The sequence below is a fragment of the Anguilla rostrata genome, chromosome 17, assembly GCF_018555375.3.
Source record: "Anguilla rostrata isolate EN2019 chromosome 17, ASM1855537v3, whole genome shotgun sequence".
NCBI lineage: Eukaryota > Metazoa > Chordata > Actinopteri > Anguilliformes > Anguillidae > Anguilla > Anguilla rostrata.
In genome coordinates, this window is record NC_057949.1 from 1,997,329 (window position 1) to 2,019,399 (window position 22,071).

At 41.9% G+C, this 22,071-nt stretch overlaps 1 protein-coding gene across 2 annotated transcripts in view; it reads right to left on the bottom strand.

The window, feature by feature from the left end:
* Positions 1–10,475, bottom strand: part of LOC135243354 (dnaJ homolog subfamily C member 7-like) — a 30,275-nt gene extending 19,800 nt beyond the window's left edge. Inside the window, exons 1-6 of one of the 2 annotated variants that reach the window (XM_064315108.1) lie at positions 10,319–10,475; positions 6,949–7,037; positions 4,423–4,547; positions 1,855–1,968; positions 1,106–1,180; positions 23–141 (exon numbers count right to left, since the gene is read on the bottom strand). In XM_064315108.1, coding sequence (XP_064171178.1) covers positions 23–141; positions 1,106–1,180; positions 1,855–1,968; positions 4,423–4,547; positions 6,949–7,037; positions 10,319–10,386 — 590 coding nt within the window. In that variant the 5' untranslated portion in view covers positions 10,387–10,475. Of the gene's footprint in view, positions 1–22; positions 142–1,105; positions 1,181–1,854; positions 1,969–4,422; positions 4,548–6,948; positions 7,038–7,414; positions 7,434–10,318 lie in introns of those variants that run through there. The other variant, XM_064315109.1, reaches the window with a different exon arrangement.
* Positions 10,476–22,071: the final 11,596 nt, after the last annotated feature.

The window sequence follows — 22,071 nt, forward strand, 5'->3', positions numbered from 1 at the left end:
GTGCGTGTGTGTGTGTACGTACCTGGCCACAGACTGAGCCTCAGAGTAGCGTCCCAGCAGAGCCAGGCACTCAGCCTTGAGGATTTTGAAGCGATGGCAGGCTGAGGCAGACTGCAGGGCTCGGTCCATACAGAACACCACCTGCACAGACCACAGGGGTCAGGACCAACCCAGCACTTACCCAGCGCTAACCAAGCATTGACCCAATACTAACCCAGCGCTAACCCACCAGTAACTCAGTTCTAACCCAGTGCTGACCCAGCGCTAACACAGCACCAACCCAGCACTAACCCAACGCTAACCCAGTGCTGACCCAACGCTGATTGAGCCCTAACCCCATGCTGACTCAGCACTAACCCAGTGCTGACCCTGTGATGACCCAGCACTAACCCAGCGTTAATCCAGCGCTGACCCAGTGCTAACCCAGCACTAACCCAGCGCTAACCTAGCACTAATCCAGTGCTGACTCAGCACTAACCCAGTGCTGACCGACTGCTAACCCAGCACTAACCCAGCACAAACCCAGCACTGACCCAGTGCTAACCCAGCATTAACCCAGCACTGACCCAGCGCTGACCCAGCGCTAATTCAGTGCTAACCTAGCACTAACCCAGTGCTAACTCAGCATTAACCCAGCGCTAACCCAGCACTAACCCAGTGCTGGCCACATCAATATACACAAACAGCAGGACCTCAGGGACACAAACCTCAGTTACCATGCAAACTATTCACATCAGAGACCAAATGTAGCCAGTGGGTCACTCAATAAGAGGTGCACTGTCCTTACTAAAACAGTAGTCCAAAAAAATCCCTACTACTGATCTCTGGCTATCAACTTAAATCTAGGTTTATAGATTAAAATTGAGAGAAACCAAAGGCAAAAGTTATGCAAGTAACAGTAAAATATATAAATAAATAAAGGATAAAGTTCTTAAAATGTGTGCATTTTGATCTCACTTCCAAAGCTGTGAACATATTACAGTTCTCTCCGGCCTCTCTGGGGTTTGACTTTAACAGCAGCAGCAGGATGAACTGTCCAGGTTATTTAAAGATATTTTTTTAAACATTAAAGGCCTCCCGGTTTGGTGACATACGGAATACGTACCATCCTGAAGTCCCTCTTTTCAAAGCCGAACTCTGCCATCCTCTCATATTCCAGAATGGATGCTGCGTTCTTCAGCTGAAATTCACAAAGCAGCGGTCAGAATCCACAATTTCTTAGTGAGAAGATCTGCAATCTTCACATTTTATTTTCCATTCACTTATATTTTTATTTTCATTTCTGGTGTGGATTACTGAGTGTTTTTTTTGTTTATCCCTCAGCATGTATGGAGCCAGGACCATGATATGCTGAAATTGATGTAAAGTTTTGCCCAAACACACCAGCAGTACGTTCAGATGCTGCTGAGAGGACACACTGCATGTCTCCCAGTGCACTTCCTGTATGTGAGGAGGACCCTGTAGACATCAAAATGTCAGTTCCTGTCTTTTTCAATGGATGCGTTTACAGCCTCTGTGCTCTCCTCCTCCTTTGGGTTAGTCTTTTATTTTTTATTTTTACCCAGGTAAGGAATCATTTTGTCAATGACTGTCCTTGCTGTTCAGCACCAGCCTTTTTGGAGCTGGCAGGGCTGAAGTGCAATTGGCAATGTTTCTGTCCTTCTCTAGACCTGAAAAGTATGAGCATGAGCACCTGAGAGAAATGCAAACGGAAGTAAAAAACCCTAAACCGTAAGCTATCAATTTTATCTTAGATTCGGTATGTAACCAATCAAAACTGGCGATGCGTGTAAATGGGGGCAAGGAGGAACCAGGAGGAGCCTGTGGCTCCCTGTGATTGGCTGGCAGACGCACCTCCTGCTGCACCTGGGTGTTGTCGGGCTCCAGCTCCAGGACCCGCTGGAAGCAGCGGCTGGCGGCCATGGCGTTGCCCAGGCACAGGTGGCACTTTCCCTCCCGCAGGTGGCCCTGTGGGGCAGACGCCAAGGGGGGAAGGGGGGGACGGAAGAGCCAATCAGAGGCCATGACCACAAGCTTTCTGCTCTTTAGCCTCTAGGCTCCATGGAGTAGGAGGACAACTGGCTGGTTTTAGACACCTTCCAAGTGGCCACATGTTTAAAAAGAGGAACTGGTTCAGGAATAATCCTAGGACCTTTTCATCCTCTCGAGTGAACTTTATAATGTGCTGATTCTGAGTCTGGATGGAAAACAGTTTAACCCCCGACCCCAAACTTACTACTACCAACAGCAATTATGGAATGTCTCTTAATTAGCAAGAGAGAGGACTTGAGAGGTGTAAAATGTAATGTAAATACAAAAAACCAAAATTAAAAATGTATCCTTAAACTTCAACCAAAATGTTGTAGGTGTACACTGTTTTGCTGGTGGTAAAGGAGTATAGTTAATACAGGGTTCATACTCTTTTTCACCAATGATTTTCAATGACTTTTCCATGACTTCTCCACAACCTTTAACTGAATTTCCATGAACAAAACAAATGACTTTATCTCAGCGGGACGATTTAAAATTATTTATTGTAACACTAAGTAAAATTAGGTCTGCATCTGAAACATATGGTGCCTCTCTAAAACAAATAAACACCAGATAGACACACTTAGATACATTCTCTCATATTTTAATTCGAATAGTTTAACATTTTTGTCAATGTCTCAAACAAGGCTCGAAATTGCTCCCGAAATTTAATCTGTGCGACCTTGAAATATAATTGGGAGCATTTGTGCGAGTGCAAACAATTGTTCTGGTGCGACCTTCCAGTCGAACGTCTCTTTCTCTGTACATTCACTAGTTAGTACACTCAGTATGTGCCTTGTGAGCTGACGGTGACCCTTCTAACCAATCGTGAGCTTGACATTCTTACCTTTAATGCTGATTTTAAATAGGTTAATATTAGCCTTCAATCACTCCCTTTCGCTGCACTCCACTGTCACGCGACACAGAGAGCTAACGCGTTAACTAATGTTACCTGAAGACAAAAGTTTATGTTCAATTTATTAGCGTTATCGAAAGCTGAAAAGTTGAAGCGGACGTTTTGTGTAGCGATCCGTTTGAAACAGCTAATTTCTCCTATGCAGTTTACTGGCGGTTGATTTAATTAGCGGTATTAATGTGACGAGAAGCGCTTTGTCGTTTGAATGCATAACATGCAATTTCTTGAAGAGTCGACACATTTTAGGCGTGACAGTTTAACTGTTACTTGTAAACCGTACTGTTATATTGTCGTTTTTTATCAATAAAAAATCTATTGTATATATTGTTGGTGCTCCTTACATTTCGGTGGGTGCTCCTAAGTTTTTGAAGTTGGGAGCACCAGTACTTTTTCACCAATGATTTAATGACTTCCTGGATTTTCCACAACCTTTTACTGAACTCTACATCGAACCAAACAGAACTGAGCGGATGAATTAATTATTACTGTAAACTGCAAGGTTAAAATTAGGTCTGCATTGAAACATTTATGATTGGCTTAATAAATAATCCGATGCAACTTAGTATATTTCCATTATTTTCAAAATTTAAAAATATTATTTTACATAACTTTTCCAGGGCCTGGAATTTGCATTTGAAATTTCAATGACTTTTCCAGGTTTTTCATGACCGTACGAACCCTGTTAATAAGTTTACACCATAAAAAAGAGGCGAGCAGATTTGCATGTACGCATCTCGATACGACATGTAAAACACATACATTCAAATAGTTTCATTTGAAATGAGTGAATGTAAAATGGCCCATCCCAGTGCAACTGGCGTGACAGTCACACTCCACTGTTTAGGGAACATGTCTGAAGAACAATGTCTGTGTTCTGTGTGAATTCTAACCGGTCTCCAAAATGTTATTATTTTATTTACCCAGCTGAATCCCACAGAGACAAAAATCTCTTTATGGACCTGGCCAAGAGGTTTTCACCTCCTAACACTTCCCCCCTCCAAGCCTTGCTTTTCTTTTTTCTTTTTTTTTGCAGCCACTTTTGTACAAAACATGCCCAACACTAGCCTGATTGGTCCGTCTGACATAAGCATGAGCCTGACAGTAGCGCAGGTTAAGGAATCAACTACCTGAACGTAAAGAATTACAGACCAGTGACCATTCTGGAAAAGGTTCTTATTTAAAGGTGCTTATTTAAAGAGGTACCTGTCCCCAGTTAGAACAAAATGAAACCATTTTTGGGAAAGAGTAATGCATGAGAATTTGGAAAAGATAAGACTTTACCCCATGCTTGGATTCATCCATAATTCCTTTATAGGCTTGGACCAATCACACTAGTGTCAGATACTGACCAATCATAGCAAGGCAGATTCAGAGAGGGTTGTGCTTTGGACAAAAGCGGGTGCAAAAATAAATAATGCCACTTTTGCAACTACTGACTGACCTTTCACCTTTTGACTCACTGACACGATGCATACCTTGGTGAAGGTGTCGTCCAGCCGCACTGCCTGCTGGGCGTCCTCCAGAGCGTCCCTGTGGCGGTTGAGCATCATCAGGGTGGCGGCCCTGTTGCCATAGTAACTGGCATTCTTAGAGCTTGCATCTGTCAGGACAGACACAACTCAACACATGCCTCCATCTATGGCAACACTACAAGAATACCCACAGACCAATGAGTAATTCAGTGTGCTTTAAGGTATAATGTCATGGCCAAAACTTCACTGTACTTGTGTGCATCCAGAGGACCTACTCTTATATCTTCAAGCATATGTTAATACTGCTCTCACAATCACATTTAAGCACTGGGAGTTGTCATGGTTCTGTGTTTCCGTCTCTGTCTTTCCTTGTTGGGCCGCCAGATGGCGGCACTTCTGTTTGTGTCCTGCTCGTTCCCCTGTTAATTGTATTATTGCTTTCAATTATTTTATTATTGTCTCGTTATTTAATCATCATCCCCACCTGCCTCGTTTTTCCTTCCCTCTGGTTTGATTGTTCTTTGAGTTCACCTGTGTCTTGTTACCTCTGTCTATTTAAGTTCTTTGTCCCCTTGACTCGGGTGCTGGGTCCTTGTGTTTGTTCCCAACTTGTGTTTGTTTCTTACCGTATGTACCTACCCGGGTACTCTGCCTGCCTGTGATCTGCCCTGCCCGTGTTTTGAGTTCCTCTTGTTTTCTGTTTTTTTTCTTAGATTTTATTGTAGTTTGTGTTTTTGCCCATCGTGGCCTTTTCTGTTCCCTGTTTGTGTTTGCCTTTTTGGTTAGTAAAGTCTTTGTTAATTTTCCCTTTTTTGAGATTGTCTTTCTTTACTCTGCGCCTGGGTCCTGGCCCCCGTACCCTGACAGGAGTGAATCACTTCTGAGCATCTGCCTCACAAGGAGGAGAAACTCACAGTGAGAGAAGAGGCAGACTGTGGAACAGTGATAAATGACTGAGTCGTTATAGTAGGATTCACATTCAGACAAGCTTTGGATCGGTCTGAAACCCAGACAGTCAACTGCCTCTGAACTCTGTTCTCATCTTTATGGAAAAGGGAATTCATCAGTGTCAGAGCAATATAGTAATAATATAGTATTACTACAGTAGCATATAGGCCAACTGGTTCTGCGATGTTCTCCTGGTTGTCACTCTGAATACTTCAAAAATAGACTGTTACATACCTAGATTATTTGGCTTTCAGTACAGAAAATGACAAGCCACTCAGGGGAAAATGATAACATCTTGTTCAACCTTACACTCCATGTGTGGAGCCAACCAAAGCCAACCAGACTTGGAGCTAACCGTAAAGATATCCATTTGGTTTTCAAACTGAGATCCAGGTCACGATGCAAGGAGGCACCCCCCCCCCCCCCGTGCCTTCTCACTGACAGAGGGGAGATCTGCTCTATCCCATGTGTGTACATTTTATACACACGGACCTAAATCAGCTGGCTCCATGAGACGGATACCTTTAGCAGACGTGTAATGTTCCAGGATTCCTGGTTACTGCTGGCTACTTCCTGGTTATTCTTGAAAATGCTGATGTATGTCTGACCTCTAACAGGCCAGCTCTATGTCTGTCACCACTAGAGTTTCCCTGCTCCTTCCCACCCCAGCTGACCTCAACAGCACCCCCATACCCAGTGGTCTGGCTCCAGGCCCCTCCATTCAGCTGCTGTTATAGCAGAATAACATGTACCATTCATTAAGGAGAAGGGAATTAAATGCAATGCTACAAGGCAAATCTGAAGACTGAACACTATTCGTTTTGGTACTGCAGTCCACAATGAAGTACAAACAGTACCACTTTGGCAGTGATTTTCATTAGCATGAAAACATGAACATTTCTGCATGGACAGCTGCTTGAAAGCAACCGAAAAGCACAGGTAGACTAAAAGCTAGCAAGTTTACATTTCATCGAAACGTAGTATATAGGGACAGGGCATTGGTTCTCAAACTCGGTACTGGAGGCCCGTGAGTACGCTGGTTTTCGTTCCAACCACAATTGCAATCCCAGAATTTTAACAAGCTGTTAATTTTTCTTAACTGGCTGAATTTCATGCTTTAGAGGGATTATTTACTCTCTTAAACCGCATTATACCAGAAATAGCTGTGCGTGTCATGAAGAATAAAATTCCCATCTTCATATTGTGCTATATTGAGCTATATTGCAAACAATTACATAAAAACTGGGATTTTTTCATCAAATGAAAGAGGTTAATTGATAGGTTCCTAATTTGGTAGTTGAACTCATGTTTAATTTCTTTAAAATTTCCCTAAACTTGTAGTGCAGGTTTGGCACGTCATTATTTGCTTTGTCTTTGAATTCTTCATTGTTTTCCAGATGGTTCTTTTTAGAGGTCAGGTGTCCACTTTCACCAATTAGGAGCCTATTGATTCACCTCAGTCTTTAATTTTTACAACAAAGTATACCTATTTAAGCGTGCAGGTTGCAGCAATTTGCAGGTTTGTGTTGTAATTGTTCGTAATATAGCTCAGTATAGCAGAAATGCTGAGGGCAGACTCACCGATAGCCTTTGTGTAGTAGTTTAATGCTTCAGCGTAGTCCTGCTTTATGTAAAAGGCGTTCCCTTGTTCTTTGAAGCCTTCTGCTTCCCTGGGTGGACAGACGGACATAATGACACACAGACAGGCACAGACAGAAACTAAAGAGATGAGGGTTGACATTTAGAAAGAAACAAGGTCATTGGATTTAGGGTAAATTAGCCTCAGCACTAAAGTCAGAGCAACAAAGAAGCCCACAGATGAACAAGATGTTGAAAATGATCAATAAAAAGGCCAAACATGTGAACGCAGAATCTGAAAATGAACGCAAGCAATCAGTGCCTGAAGACATTAGCAGCTGACTTTCCTGCATCATTCGAATATGACACACATTTAAGAGCACAGCATTTGGACAGCAGTGTACAGGGATGGAAACCAGAATTTGTTAATCAATGTCGTGTCCTTATTGGTGCAAGCTACTACACAGACCTTGGACCACTGTGAAGGAATAGCCTTCACTGCAGAGGCAGGATGTTGTTTTCTCCAGATGTTTAAATTGAAAAATGTCTGTCTAATATATAATCACCATATTCATGAACTGGTGTCTAGCAGGTAACTAACTGACTGGTTTCCATGTGTGTCTAATTGTGGGCCAATTTAAGATCAGCTGTGTGGATTAATAGGGGGTGATCTTTTGTAACCAATTTTGGGCAGTATGCTAGTAAAGCTTTTGCCAATTTTTTTCTAAAGTATCCAAATAATTTAGATGTAAATGTCCTACAATGATAGAGTCTCAGTGCCTGCATTTCTGGCTTGTGTGTAAATAAAAGGTTTTATATATTTTGGAGCTCTGGTAATTTTAAAAACCTTCGGTTGTCAGAGGAATCGGTCGGCTTTATGACAACTGCTCACAGTCAAATTGTTGATGTTAGAACGGGGTTCTGCGTGGACCCTTCACTTCCTGATACGCACGTTTGGGTTTGCTGTGCTGAGGAAAGCCATAGACACAAGCCTCATCTCTTCTGCACTGGAGACACGGTCTCCGTTTCCACTTTTGGAGGCCGATCTAAAGGGAGCACACCTTTCAGCGATCACCTTTGCGCGCGGGGGAGGGGCCTGCTTTCTCTGCCCCCCCTCGTCTATACATAGAAAGCGCAGAGACAGCAGGAGCTGCCGACAGCTGGCCCCGTCCAATCAGAGCGGAGGAGGAGGGGACCGCGGTGGCTGGACGGGGCACACGCGGCCACATGGGGCCGAACAGGCACGCGGAGCAGCGGCTGCCTCTCCGTCCCGCGCAGGTCCACCGGCCTCAGCCATTTGCTAAATGTAGGTCAGCTTTTTTTTTTTAGTCCTTGTTCTGCACTGATAAAAGTGCTACCCTGTACCCGATGCATGACACACATCCAGCAATTACCTTTGACCACAACAGATCCCTGAATAAAAATACAGCCTGGCATATTGTGCATTTCCATAACAGAAGCTCCCATCCAAGGTGACTTCCAAAGCTGTGACTGTTTAAGTCGAACCATTCACAGAGTACGATTACTGAAACAATTCATACCAAAAATCCATCTCACAGGTGAAGTTGCCCCAGGATTCAAATTTGCGTATCTGCACTAACTAAAGTAGAGGCATAACGATTATCCTCTTCCCAGAATCCACTACCTGGAAGATAACTGACATACAACCACCATTTACGGAGTGTGCGCAAACGAATTCCAAAACATCAAATTCCACCACTGCGGATAGACCGTGACGTCATTTCACATACGTTTAGAAAAGCAGCTGTGGCTGCGTTTGGAAGCATGAACCAAGCCACGTGTGTTACCGCTACTATATTTAGAGCACACCCGACCAAGTAGAAAGCTGGTTAATTTGACACTGCAGGTCATTCTGACAGCTCCAGACCAGGACTGGCACAAATTATATAGTAAATAACTCATTTTTATTACTTTTCGAAGATACTTCAATGAAAACAAGGCTGTGACTCAACCAATAAGAGTTTTATTATACACAAATACAATTTATGTAAACTTAGAAGTTACTTCCCCAATCTTCAGTGCGCATTCCGTTCTGTGGTTTTTTGAGGTGTTGGGGCATGCTGTTGGTGTGGTAGTCTTGTGTTATTTATTTCTTTAAGTTGAGTAGTAGACACTGGTACTCTCATTTCATTTTTGCAGAAAAACATCTGCAATCTCCTAACAGACAGCTGTCTACACTTCGAAGACCAACATTTAACAGTTCAATCAAAACTGACTCATTCCGTTAGATTTTTTAATTAAAATTCATTTTAGTGGGTCTAAACGATGTTTCAGACCGAAATAAATATTACTTTCATTTTGACCGTACATGTCGCGTCGCATCGCATCTAGCTTCTTGTTTTAGCTGTTAGCTTATCTCGTTCGTCAATGAAACACCACAGCCATGATCGTGTCTTTTTCAAGATAGTACATGAATCAGCTCGCTGTAGAAAAATTCACGTGTATGATCATAATGTGTTTCCAGGGTGCGATGACAGGACAGGCAATACGCTGTATTGTTCTTGACAGTAATAAACTTCCCGAACGCTTAGCTACCTATTTCTAGACTATTCCTATTCCGCTGTGTGAGAAGATGAATATATACCAGCAAGTAGGTTCGCTTACAATGAAAACGTCATATGAAACACGACCACAAAACACAACAAACAGAGGTAGCCAGTAGCTATACTAACGTTTAAAACTATGAACATTTAGTTATCTAAGTCAGCTAGCGTACCTTACCCAAGTCACCCAAGATTTTTCTAGCAAGCCATAGAAATTTCCTAGCGAGCTGAAAAATACACACTGACAGACTAGGCAGTTAGCTAACTTTGTTGAATAGTAGGTTGCTAGCTTGTAAATGTGATCTACCAGTAGTTATAAAGCAAATGCTAACCAATTGCATGTCGTAGATATTTTGTTAGAAATTTTCGTTAGTTAACAGCACACCACTAGCAAGCCAAGAACGAACAGAAAAATTGGGATGCATGTTAGGCTAACTTGGCTAACACTGAAGTAGCTTGCTAACAAGACTGAAAATGACAATTCATCTTCTCACAGCAACGCTGCCGCAAGCCGTAAGCGCGTAGAAGCTTATGTGACAGTTAATACAATGGCAAACCCAGGACATCAGCAGTGAAAAGCCACCGAGAGGACAGCAGGCCATGTCATGTACCCACACTGTCCAGGAACGTATAGCCAGCTAGTCAGCTACCTGCGGCAACTGCCGACTGACCAAATTGGATATGCAGCGGGTGGAAGACAGGTTGCCTAATGCTAACCAACCTTACATTATGTAGTAACAATTAATTTAAGATGTGAACTGCTAGCTAAGTCCCCAGTAAAGGTCACAGATCTATTGTGCTGAAGTTACCTTTCCAACTCTTCGTCACTCATTTCCAGCTCCGGTTCCATGGGTACATCACCGTCTATAGTCGCCATTTTGCTGCCGGGAGGCGGTAGGGGAAAGCGCAGAAGACGCACTGCCGCTGACTCTGTCAAGCTCCGCGTTGCTTCTGTTATTACGCATGAATCACGTTGACTATTTTTGCGCAGACCCGGCACTGAGCGAATGAATATAGGCTATGCTATATGTGTACATTTTATTTTTTAAACTTTTGCAATATAATTTGACTCGGCTGTTTTGTCACCTAAACTTACGTATTTTCTCTAATTCTGTGTAAAATATGAAAATCATAATCATAAGAATTTGGGGAGACCATGGATGAACTGCCCGGAAACGTTGGATTTAGCCTACATTCTTCGCTCTGATCTCTATCTCTTTTCTCTTTTTTCAGTGACCCACTCAAAACTATCTTTCTTCTTTTTTTCCCAACAAGGCTCCAATGTACACTGGATGACCCACTGTGACCCTGTTGATTTACCCAATAAGTTCATGAAAGCTGAGTTCTTAAGTTTACTGGCGTTTCTCCCATCTACACGTGCAGTGCTGCTACTGTGATTGTTTTACTTGGTCACAACATAATATTAGTGCTTGGCATTGAATTGTATCTAATTTCTTTAGCCAACTGTTAGCTACATAGCCTACTACACGCCCGTATTCAAAAACGAATCGGAAAATATAACCTAAATATATAGTAGTAACGTTGTCCTTTCTGCACACCCTTCACCTAGTAAACACCTTATCACATTTAATACCTTTTTAAATTTATTGACTATCTTCTGTATGCGTACTGCCCATATTAATCTCTCCTCAGACCATAAACCTAAAAATGTACTGTATGTATTATGTAGGAATTAAATGCTCCACAATGTAATTCCTTGAATAACAATTTCCTACTTTAACATGAATTGCTCTATGAAAAAAACCAAAACATTTTATCCACCTCTATATTCTTCCTCAAATTATTAATGTAACTTTATTATAATTATCTTAATAATTCTTCTTTCCACAACATGTCAGGGCTATAGGTCTGTAATTAAAGGGGAATTTCACTTTATAACACTTCTGGGCTCATTTTCACACCTACCCGAGCTTTTGTGTGCACCCCAGACAGTTTTTAGGTTGCTTGCTTCAATATTTAGATATTTGTAGATATTTGATACTCATGTAAACACACATTCCTGCTTCTCATGACTAATATTTCAGAATTAAATTCTGAAAATGATCAGTCCTTGTCATGAGTCTAAAAGCTTTATTTAAACTTGTCACTGCCTCAGCACACTCAAAGCCCCTTCCCCCATTCTTGAATTCTTATACCAGAGGAACTGGATTTTCTATTGGAAGTTTTCATATTTGAATTTCAGGTGAGCTTCTGCTGCTGTAAGATTTATCAAGATGTTTAATTTGAATACTTTTCATATTTTTCTACAGTTGTAAATTGTGAGCTAAAGTGAGTACAGATCCATGTGGTTTATTTGTGTAAAATCATCGAAACTTCTAGGGTAACTTTTGCCAGGAGCATCTTGTTAATGCTGAAATAGGGGCAAGAGAAGAAGTTCTGATAGACTAAACTTAATTGGGAATATTATGACAAACACACTTCTAGAAACATATTAGTTACGGATTACAGAGCCTCCAGGTGATTTGGTCATTTTGAAGATTTGGAGTTATTGGCTCAAAAAGTGTGGCTGTTATGACTTAGGCCAGTGGTGTCAAACTCGTTGCCATGGAGGGCCGTGTGTATGCAGGTTTTCATTCCAGCCTCAGATCTTGATTATATAATTAGTTAAATTATTTGCTGAATTAGGGATGCAGGTTTGTGCACAATGGTGACCTGACGTCTATGGTGACCCGCATTGTCTAAATAAAAATTTTCTTATATTCTGTGCTTCAATGCAGTTAAACGCATATGGCTGACTGAGTAATTGGACTCAATTAAGGCAGCATTAATTGGTTGGAATGAAAACCTGCATACACACGGCCCTCCATGGCAACGAGTTTGACACCACTGACTTAGGCAGTCAATGAACTGCATAAAGAAATGTTGTGACTGTCTAGTTTGTGCCGGCTCTCTCTCCCTGATGCAGCCCAACAGTCGGTAGTGTTTCTCAGCAGTTCCATAGAACGTGTGATGTGTAATGACTGCCATTGATCTGCAGGGGGCAGTGCCTGTTTAGCTTCTCTCTCCATAGAGTATAAAGGACCGCAAATTGCCGGCTAAAGGCTTTGATTCTGGGGACCGCTGTCATGGGAATTGCTTAATTCAGGGTAACCTTTAATCTGTTCTCTGTGACAATTCACCAAAGCTGCCTGCTGCTCTCCTGTGTCTCCAATCAGAGGAGGAAGAGACGTGAGACTGGAGGCAGCTGTGATTGCTGGGAAGCAGGAACTGAAGTTGAATAAGTTCCATGGCATGGATAAAAACCTTTTATTGCTGTGTTCAATTGGACAAGGGAAAACATACGACTCATTGGAAATCAGTGATTTCTTATGCAGATACAGGCCCCCTATGTTTGTTGGTTTTCATTCCAACCACAATTGCAATTACAGAATTTTAACAAGCTGTTAATTTGTTTAAATTGTGTGCTTTTCGTGTTTGGATTGATTATTTACTCTCTTAAACCTCATTATGCTAGAAATAGCTATGCAGGCCATGAAGAATAAAATATAATGCTACAAGCGTTGAATAAGCGTTTCATTTCTTACACTTATTAGCACAATGCACGTTTGGCATGTTATCATTTGCTTTGTCTTTGAATTTTTCATTATCTTTCCAGATGGTTAGTTTTAGTGGCCAGGTGTCCACAATGTCACCAATTAGAAGCCTATTGATTGATTCACCTCAGTCATTAATTTGATCAGTTAATAATAATGCATCTCTTTTTGTGAAATGTTTTGCATCTAGCACAATAAGCACAATATGAACATGGGAATTTTATTGTTCATGGCATGCATATCTATTTCTGACATATTGTGGCATAAGAGGCTAAATAATCCCTCTGAACACAAAAAGCACCTAATTGAGAAACAGTTTGTTATGATTTTGTGGTTGTAATGAAAACCAGCATACACAAGGGGGCGCCAGGACCATGTTTGGGAACCACTGTTCTGTTTGATGAGGAAGTGTCATCTAGCAAACTGCAGTATTGGGGAACCAGACTGGGAGATTGGCTAAAGGTGCGTCCCATTGCTTTTAACTACTCACCTCCTTTCCTCCACTCACACTACCACTTGCCCCTTACCCAGAAGTATGTACAGGAGAGGGGAGGAGGGGAGGAGGGGAGTGGAGGGAAGGAGAGAATGAGGAGACATGATGAAAATTGGGTGAAAACAGCTGATCTGCTTCTCCGTAATCAAAGCCAATGCTAACTACTGATGAAATAGCCCCATCATAATCGCTACGTTTTTGCAGAGCCCACACACAGTCTCATGGCCAATCACAGATCTTACATGCGGTCAGTCCATTTAAAGCTGAAAAATAGCATGTAACGTTCAAGTATAAGAAGTTGCATGTACAGTAGCCTGTACAAAAATGACACTGGCATTGCTGTTCAAGTCAAGACACTAGCTGATATATAATCAGCAACATTAGATCACAGTAAACATCTTACTATGTACACAAACATTTTACTGTTCCATTACCCTAATGTGCCCAGTGTTCACAGAGCACTAATTCACCTCATATCCTGTAGTTATAGCCTACATTCTGTTGCCCATTCATTGCACCTCACATAAGCTAATTCAGCAATATTTCCATAGATTAGTGAAACGAATCATCACTTCATATTATCTGAGCTATGGTTATTACAGTGGAAAATAATAAACAACGAATAATTAGTATTAATCACTAACATCTTAAATCTAATTTATTGGTAATAAATACATCCTTTGGAAACTGTTAAATAAATAGATTCATTCACTCTGTTCACATACTAAAATAATGGTAGCTTCCATTCTTATTTATGTTTAGTTATGTTCATCTACAACAGGGAAGCAGGTTTTTTATTTGCTTGTATACATGTTGCTTAAATGAACAAATTTGTCTGTTGGTTTAGAGCCACAAAACTAACTGACATTTTGTTATTCGTTGTATATCTAACCTTCTGGCATGTGTGATAACCTATTGAACCACACACAAATTTGGCTAAATATCTTGCATAATTGGTGAAATTCAGGTTCTCCACCATCTCTACTTTCTAAAGTTTGGGTGGGCTCTCAATTTTTTTGAGCTAATTAAAAATGTCTTATATTATCCGTCCTTGTTTCCTTGGTCCTCGCCTGACCTGGAAATCGATTGAGGTCAGCCATCCAGAACATTCCGACCCGTTAAATACTCCTTGAAGGAGCTAAGAGTGAGGAGCTAGGAGGCTCCCGAAGGATGCGTAAGCAAGGAAAGACAAGTGCATTCTTTGCAGAAGTTTTTTTTTTGGAATGCGTGACGTATAAATTATTGACCTGTGGATCTACCTCTCCCCATCTGCCAGGTCTGTAATTGATGTGTCTTCAAATGAATGCTTGACTGAACAAGGACGTTCCATTTGCCTAATACACTTTTACTCGATTCCTCTGTCCTCGCGTCCTTTCCTCGCTTCCTTTCTTTGCGTCCTCCAATGAGTGGAACTAAGAAGTGTGGAAGCCGCTTTGCGCGTCTCCTCCGATAAATGGGAAATTAGAGGGAGGGAGGAAGGACACAAAGATCCATTTCTGGGACACAGAGGAGACCAGGTGGTATTTCTGTGACAAACATAAACATTATTGGGAAAATGTGTAGAAGTTTAAATTCATTCATTCATCCCTATCCCTATACAGATACCCTTGTGGTAAACTAGAAAATTTCCTTATTATTATTCCTGATTTATTAATTGTGACAAGATAGATGTGTATCTATGATTTAGGGATTTCATTTAGGGTCTCGTTTCTCCAAAACACTTTCCTGTCATGAAGAAAAATACTGGGATTATAGTATCTGCCTGAGATGCCTGCTCCACAGTGAGGCAGTGATTTACCATACAATTGGATTAGGGAGTGAACCACCATACAGTTGGAATAGGGAGTGAGCTACCATACAGTTAGAAAAGGGAATGAACTACTATACAGTTGGAATAGGGAATGAACTACCATACAGTTGGAATAGTCCCCAGCTCCTTGGTTTGAAAGGTAAAGCTCCCAAACCTTGAGGCCATAGAGTCTGTGTATACTAATATATTCATTTGATTTTCATCTCAGATTCATTTGTAACTTTTATTTGTAACTTCTTGAAGCATCAAGGTGAAGTGTCTTCTGCTAAAAAAGTACACAGCAGAGTCCGACCTGGGTTTTGATTTTGGCCTGGGCCCAGGTATATCCACTCAGAAGATAAATACAGCAGTATAAAATGTTAAGTAAAATGTAACCATTCAATTTTAAAAACCGTCTTTGTACTCAATGTTCTGTTAGCTGTGCCTGTATTAAAACAGCATATGGAGGGGTGATAACTAGGTTTTGTTTAGATTCCCAGAAATCACTTGTGCTATGCTGAAGCTGTCTGCTCTCCATTGACTCTGACAGAAGCCATCTAAAAGTTTTAGGGGCACTTCAAAATTACAGTCTGTGATTTAAAGGCTATTAACTGAGCAGTGCTTTGCATTGCATCACTTGAACAGTTTGAACACAAGGACCTGTATTCCTTAAAATACCTACAAGACCTCCCTACTACGTGAGCTCTCAATCATGGTTGATGGCACCATAGTGACTGCCTCTCACTCTGCAAAGAGCCTGGGGGTGGTGCTGGACAACCAGTAGGACCTCAAGGACCGCATCAAGGCAACATCACAGTCCTGCAAATTCCTCCTGCACAACATCAGGAGGATTCAACCATACCTGACTACGCACTCCACCCAGCTAATACTTGTCCAGGCTATGGTGACCTCCCATCTTCACTATTGCAACTCCCTCCTTGCAAGCCTGCCAGCTTGGACAATAAAGCCACTACAAATGATTCAAAATGCTGCTGCCCGACTAGTCTTCAACCTTCCCAAGTTCTCCCACGTCACTCCTCTGCTGAGGTCACTCCATTGGCTACCAGTCGGTGCCAGGATCAGGTTCAAAGTCCGGACTCTCGCCTGCACTGCAGCCAACAGGACAGCCCCTGTCTACTTACAGGACATGATTCAATTCTATATGCTTGCACAACCACTCTGCTCTGCGGCATCCGGGTAAAGGGTTCTTGCTCGTCTCTACCACGGAGCTTCTCCACCCTAACTCCCCCAACGAATGAACTCCCTTTCCCTCAACACACCACTCCTTCACTTCCGACATGGTCTGAGGACGCATCTCTATAACTATACCAGGACTAAGTAACTATCACCAATCTGTGATCATTTTTATCACTTAAATTCCCCTCTTTCCTGTGCCACTCATGTTACATGTAACGCCACCCGGCACTTATTGCGCCTTGTATCACTGTCTTGATGTTGTAGCTTATCATGCCTCCTAGTTTGACTTAGCATAGGTTAGGTCAGAGTAATGTTCACTGTGTGAACTGGACTTAATGTGTTCATGGCTATGAATAACTGTACAAAATGAGTATTGTACCTTATCGGACCTGTGTTTCGTCATTGGAACAATGACCTTTTGATATGCACTTATTGTACGTCGCTTTGGACAGAAGCGTCTGCCAAATAAATGCAATGTAATGTAAAATAAAATACACTTGAGAACATTGGTCTGAGTAGTTACACAGTGTACATCATTTACAGATTATTTACACTGTGTAGATTCTTAGTTCTGCACAGAGAGAAATACAGGACATGAAGGAGTCTCTGTGCTACCTAATGCTCTCTGAAGGAAACATTTAGTAGCTCAGAAACAGACATTTTGATCCCTTGTGTGAACTTACAAGGATGAGAATGTTATTTGTCTTTTGTGTTCATAAAGTTAGCGTTTGTGAGCATTATAATTGTGTGCTGCTTATTCTTATCACCTCAGAATAGCATTGATGAACCAACTCATGGTGCATCTGAGACTTACTTCACACAACACTTCTTAGATCACAAACTCAGCTTATTCACTGGGCTTAGATCACAAACTCAGCTTATTCACTGGGCTTAGATCACAAACTCAGCTTATTCACTGGGCTTAGATCACAAACTCAGCTTATTCACTGGGCTTTGAAACTATTTTACAATGAAAGATATTTTAAATTATGCAAAATATCTGTGCTCGTACACCCGAGAATTTCTCAGTGACTGAGAATTATAAAATAAACTGAAGAAAATGACCTCCATCTTTTGAATTCATTTAGACCATGTGTGGGTACATACTGTATGCATACCAGCACAAGAACATTAAAAGGGCTTCAGGCAAACAGTGACAGTAACCTCAGAATTTGGGGTGAATGAGTGTTTTATAAGTGACCCGTTACACAGGAACACTCTACCTATGATGCTGTTCGGCCCACAGCTATTTTGTATTGTCATATATGTGTGGGGCATGTATGTTTGGTATTGTTTGTTATATCATGTATGGGACATGTGTAGTTTTATCTTTTGAAATACAGCAGCATTCATGTCCACTGAGACTAATTTCCTTTTGGGGAAAATAAGCTTTAGCTTGTCTCGGTTTAAACTTGGTTAAATTCCCTGGAGTCTTTCTGCAGGTTTTGCATTCTCTCTGTTTGAACAGGCTCACTGATCAAACTGGTTGCTAGCTGTACCTTATTAAGTACCATGAATATATTTATCCATAATTACTTTCTGGACAGGGCGTATAATTGCATATTTGACAGAATAATTAATGGAGCAATGTAAATTAAGTGCTTTCAGTGTTTTAATGAGTGCCAGGGAGCTGCCTAACACCTTGGTCCAGTACTGGAAAATCCAGGTCCAGAAGGTAAAAGTCCACCCCAATATTTTGTTCCAGTCACCTGGAAGTCTCTGAGCCCCTTGTCACAGTAGGTAAAAAAAACCTCTAATGCAATAGACATGTTTCTTAGGCAACAAGTAATGGGATTAGGGCCAACGGTGTGTTTTACAGTACTGTTACCTGCACTGGAGCTAGGAACAGATGACTTGTGTATTGAGCATTTCCAGTTACCATTTCTTGATAGTAAACTGGTGCAGGCTTTGTCTGACAAGGTTTAATTATGCAGGCCTTGAGCCATGTACCTCAATGGCAGCACTGAGTTTATTGTAACTTTCCTACCTATAGCGCTTGCTTGAGCTAAAAGCACTAGCAGGCAGGCACACACAGACTGTTTGACTGTATTAATTTTAGCTTCCTGCTTCACCAATGGTGTTTTGTCCTCTGATTTTCTGCTGCCCAATGATTTACTCACACTTAAAGACATTAATTAGCGGTGTGTGAATGTGTTGTATATTGCTGCTTGCACTCAGATGCTAATTCCATTTATGGAAATACCATAATCAAGATTAAGCAAGGGCCTCTCATGATGAGCTCTTGGCCTTGTGGGTGAGTCCCGTCATTACAGTGCTACAGCAGGGCTCTGTGATGCTGGTCCTGCACAGCTGTAGCATCTGCTGCTAATTCTGGGCCAGAATTGGTGGCACAGCTGGTCATAGTGTCACACAGGTAGGAAGCAGTTTAAGCCAGTAGGGTGTTCTTCAACTGATCGCACAATACTGACCCCTCTGGTCAATAGGGTGCATGCAGTCTGTCTGCGCTGTCTGCATGAGAACCGCAGTCCTCTAGTGCAGTGACTGCGCAGCTCAGCAGTCTGTCTGTGCTATCTGCATAAAAACTGCGCAGTGCTCTAGTTCAGTGACTGCGCAGCTCAGCAGTCTGTCTGCCCTACAGTATCTGCATAAGAACCGAGTGCTATTCAGTGACTGCGCAGCTCACAGATCTGTCAGGGCGCTATCGGTTTCTGCATAAAACCGCAGTCCTCTAGTGCAGTGACTGCGCAGCTCAGCAGTCTGTCTGTGCTATCTGCATAAAAACTGCGCAGTGCTCTAGTTCAGTGACTGCGCAGCTCAGCTGGTGAATTGCAGAATAAAAATAAACAGCTTCTGGAGGCATGAGTAATTTACAGTGATGAGGCAGATCTGGCAGAAATCAAATCTAGGAGATGACCTGCGTTATTAACAAAAAGATCCCTTCTTGAGCAGCCATTGCTTGTGACAGGTATGGGAGATAGCAAATTCCTCTGAAAAACTAAACAGAACGAGAACCAAAGTAAGTTTTGTTGCCAAGGGAGAAGAAAACTGTGGCGATGAATGTGCATTTGAGCTGAGAGGATAAAAAATGTCCCCTTCTTTCAATCACAGATACAGGCCCATCAATCACCCTGCCCCCCTCCCAATTAATGGCAGCCGGTTGTAAGATGACTGATTGTAATTGTGGCTCTGGTTAGCAGCAGACCAAGTTTCCTGCAGGAATGGATAGAAACAGTAAGCTCCTTTTAAAAGCCATGTCGCATGTTCTCCAGTAAAAACTGATAGGTGTTCACCGATATCTTGCTTTGATATTGGATGTTCACTGTATCAACAGGGCTATCAGTCTCCAGGAGATTTCCAAAGAGAAAGTACTATGGGTTTATTTACACACACACACACACGCACACACACGCATGCACACACACACACACACATATACATACACACGCACACACAAACACACACGCACACACCGAGTCAGTGACGAACGCCAACACTGCTTCTTATCCTTCCCAACTCAATGGGTGATCATCCAATCCAGGTCCCGGACATGCAATCACAAGCACCAACAACAAATAATCCACGATTTTTGCAATGTAACAGCTAGCTTGCTATCCCTCTGAGACTGTCAGTTAGATTTTTCCACACACAAAAATGTGAGCTGGAGCAATTTTTTATTGTCTTTAACTCGAGCAGTTCACTCAACGGCTCCGTGCGGCTGGAAAGCTGTCGACCCATCACACAGAGAGACAGACGGCTGTCCTCACAGAACTGCACACAGGCACACAATGTATTCTTCAAGGAAAATGATCCCATACCATTATGAGGGTGACCGTCCAGTTCACTTCACTGAACAAGTTGATTTTACAATTAAATTGTTTTTTGATTAATCAGTGTTCCTTCTGCTCCATCTGCGAGAGAGGCACAGCTCCACAGACTCCCAATGTAAAATCAGCAATGAACACTATACCTTTTTGTGATAAGCCACACCCACAGAAAATTAATTGGATCGTCATTCAGCCATATTTTTCCATAAACACTCCAAACAGTGAGTTCCATCATGTTTTGGACTAAGACATATTTTATTTGATATGGCTCTGTACTCCAGAATTTTCGTTTGGAAATCAAACAATGCATATGTGGTTAAAGTGCAGATCCTCAGCTTTTATTAGTATTTTATCACATTTTTGTTTCACCATATAGAAATAACAGCACTTTTTATACATAGACCCCCCCCCCCTCATTTCAGGGCACCATAATGTTTGGGACAAATGGCTCCACAAGGTGTTTCTGGATAGCTGGGTGTGTTCGACTGCTTCCTTGGTGCAAGCATAAGAGTTTTCAGTGTATAGTCTAGATTCTAGGCTTTTTATTGCCTTTGAAGTCTGTTATTGGTGTTTGTAAACATGAGGTCCAGAGTTACACCCGTGAAAGTCAAGGAAGCCATCATGAGGCTGAGAAATAAGGAAAAACAGCCAGCGACTTACCTAAATCAACCGTTTGGAACATCATTAAGCGGAAAGAGAGCACTGGTGAGCTCAGTAATCACAAAGGGCCAGGTAGGCTAAGGAATAGCTCTACAGTTTATGACTGAAGAATTGTTTATGTAAATGTCAATGCACATGTAAAGTTTTAAAACTTTATGTGAAATGGTTTAAGAATTATTTGCAGTTTTGTGATAAGCCAAGCTCAATGAAAAAACATGGGATCATCATTTTGCTATATTTTGACATAACATAAAGGTATGTGAAATACCAAATTTTTGTAGGAGAAGTATTTTAGGTGTTTTCAAAAACATTCAAAATGGAAGAAAATCCAATATGGCAGAGTTTAGGGGTCCTTGAGACAAATTTGTTCCTCATGAGGAAAGAGATTTGTGCACTAAATTTGACTCCAATGGATCACACATCTCCAGGGGATCACACATCTCCAGGGGATCACACATCTCCAGTGGATCACACATCTCCAATGGACCATGTCCTTCCTTGATGTGGCCCTTCCCTCTCGGAGGAGCCCTTCTGTTCTGGGAATGGAGTCCTGTGCACCGCTGCACCCAGATAGACACGCATCTGTCTGTGCTGAAGGCCTGTTACTGTAACTGCAGGCTGTCTGGCCAGGTGCTGTAATGGCTGGCTGTCCTCGTGAAAGGATGACAGCCGTACTGTATCTGGGCCCAACAGAGCAGAAGGTGTTTCTGTAACCAGCTGGATGTTGACCCGTGAGGCTCACTGAACGCTGGAGGATAATGGTATACACATGAATGGAGGTTTACTATAGAGCACTGGTGCAGGACTCAAAAGGCCAAAGACACTGCATGTATAAATGAAACACCCACGCACATTGCTGTCATCACGTTGGTCCTTTTAAAGTGTCTATCCTTATTTTTTCAATTAGGCGGATTTGACAACATCTATGGTGAGTGGTGGTAGTTTTCCCACTCCAAGAGTTCCATTCAAAACAAACCTATTCCTAGGAGCACATTCAGTGCTTATTTTTCTTAGAAGATAATCCAGCAGTAGCATGTTCTGGAGACTGCCTAGAGACAACCAACCATGCAATCTGACATGGTAA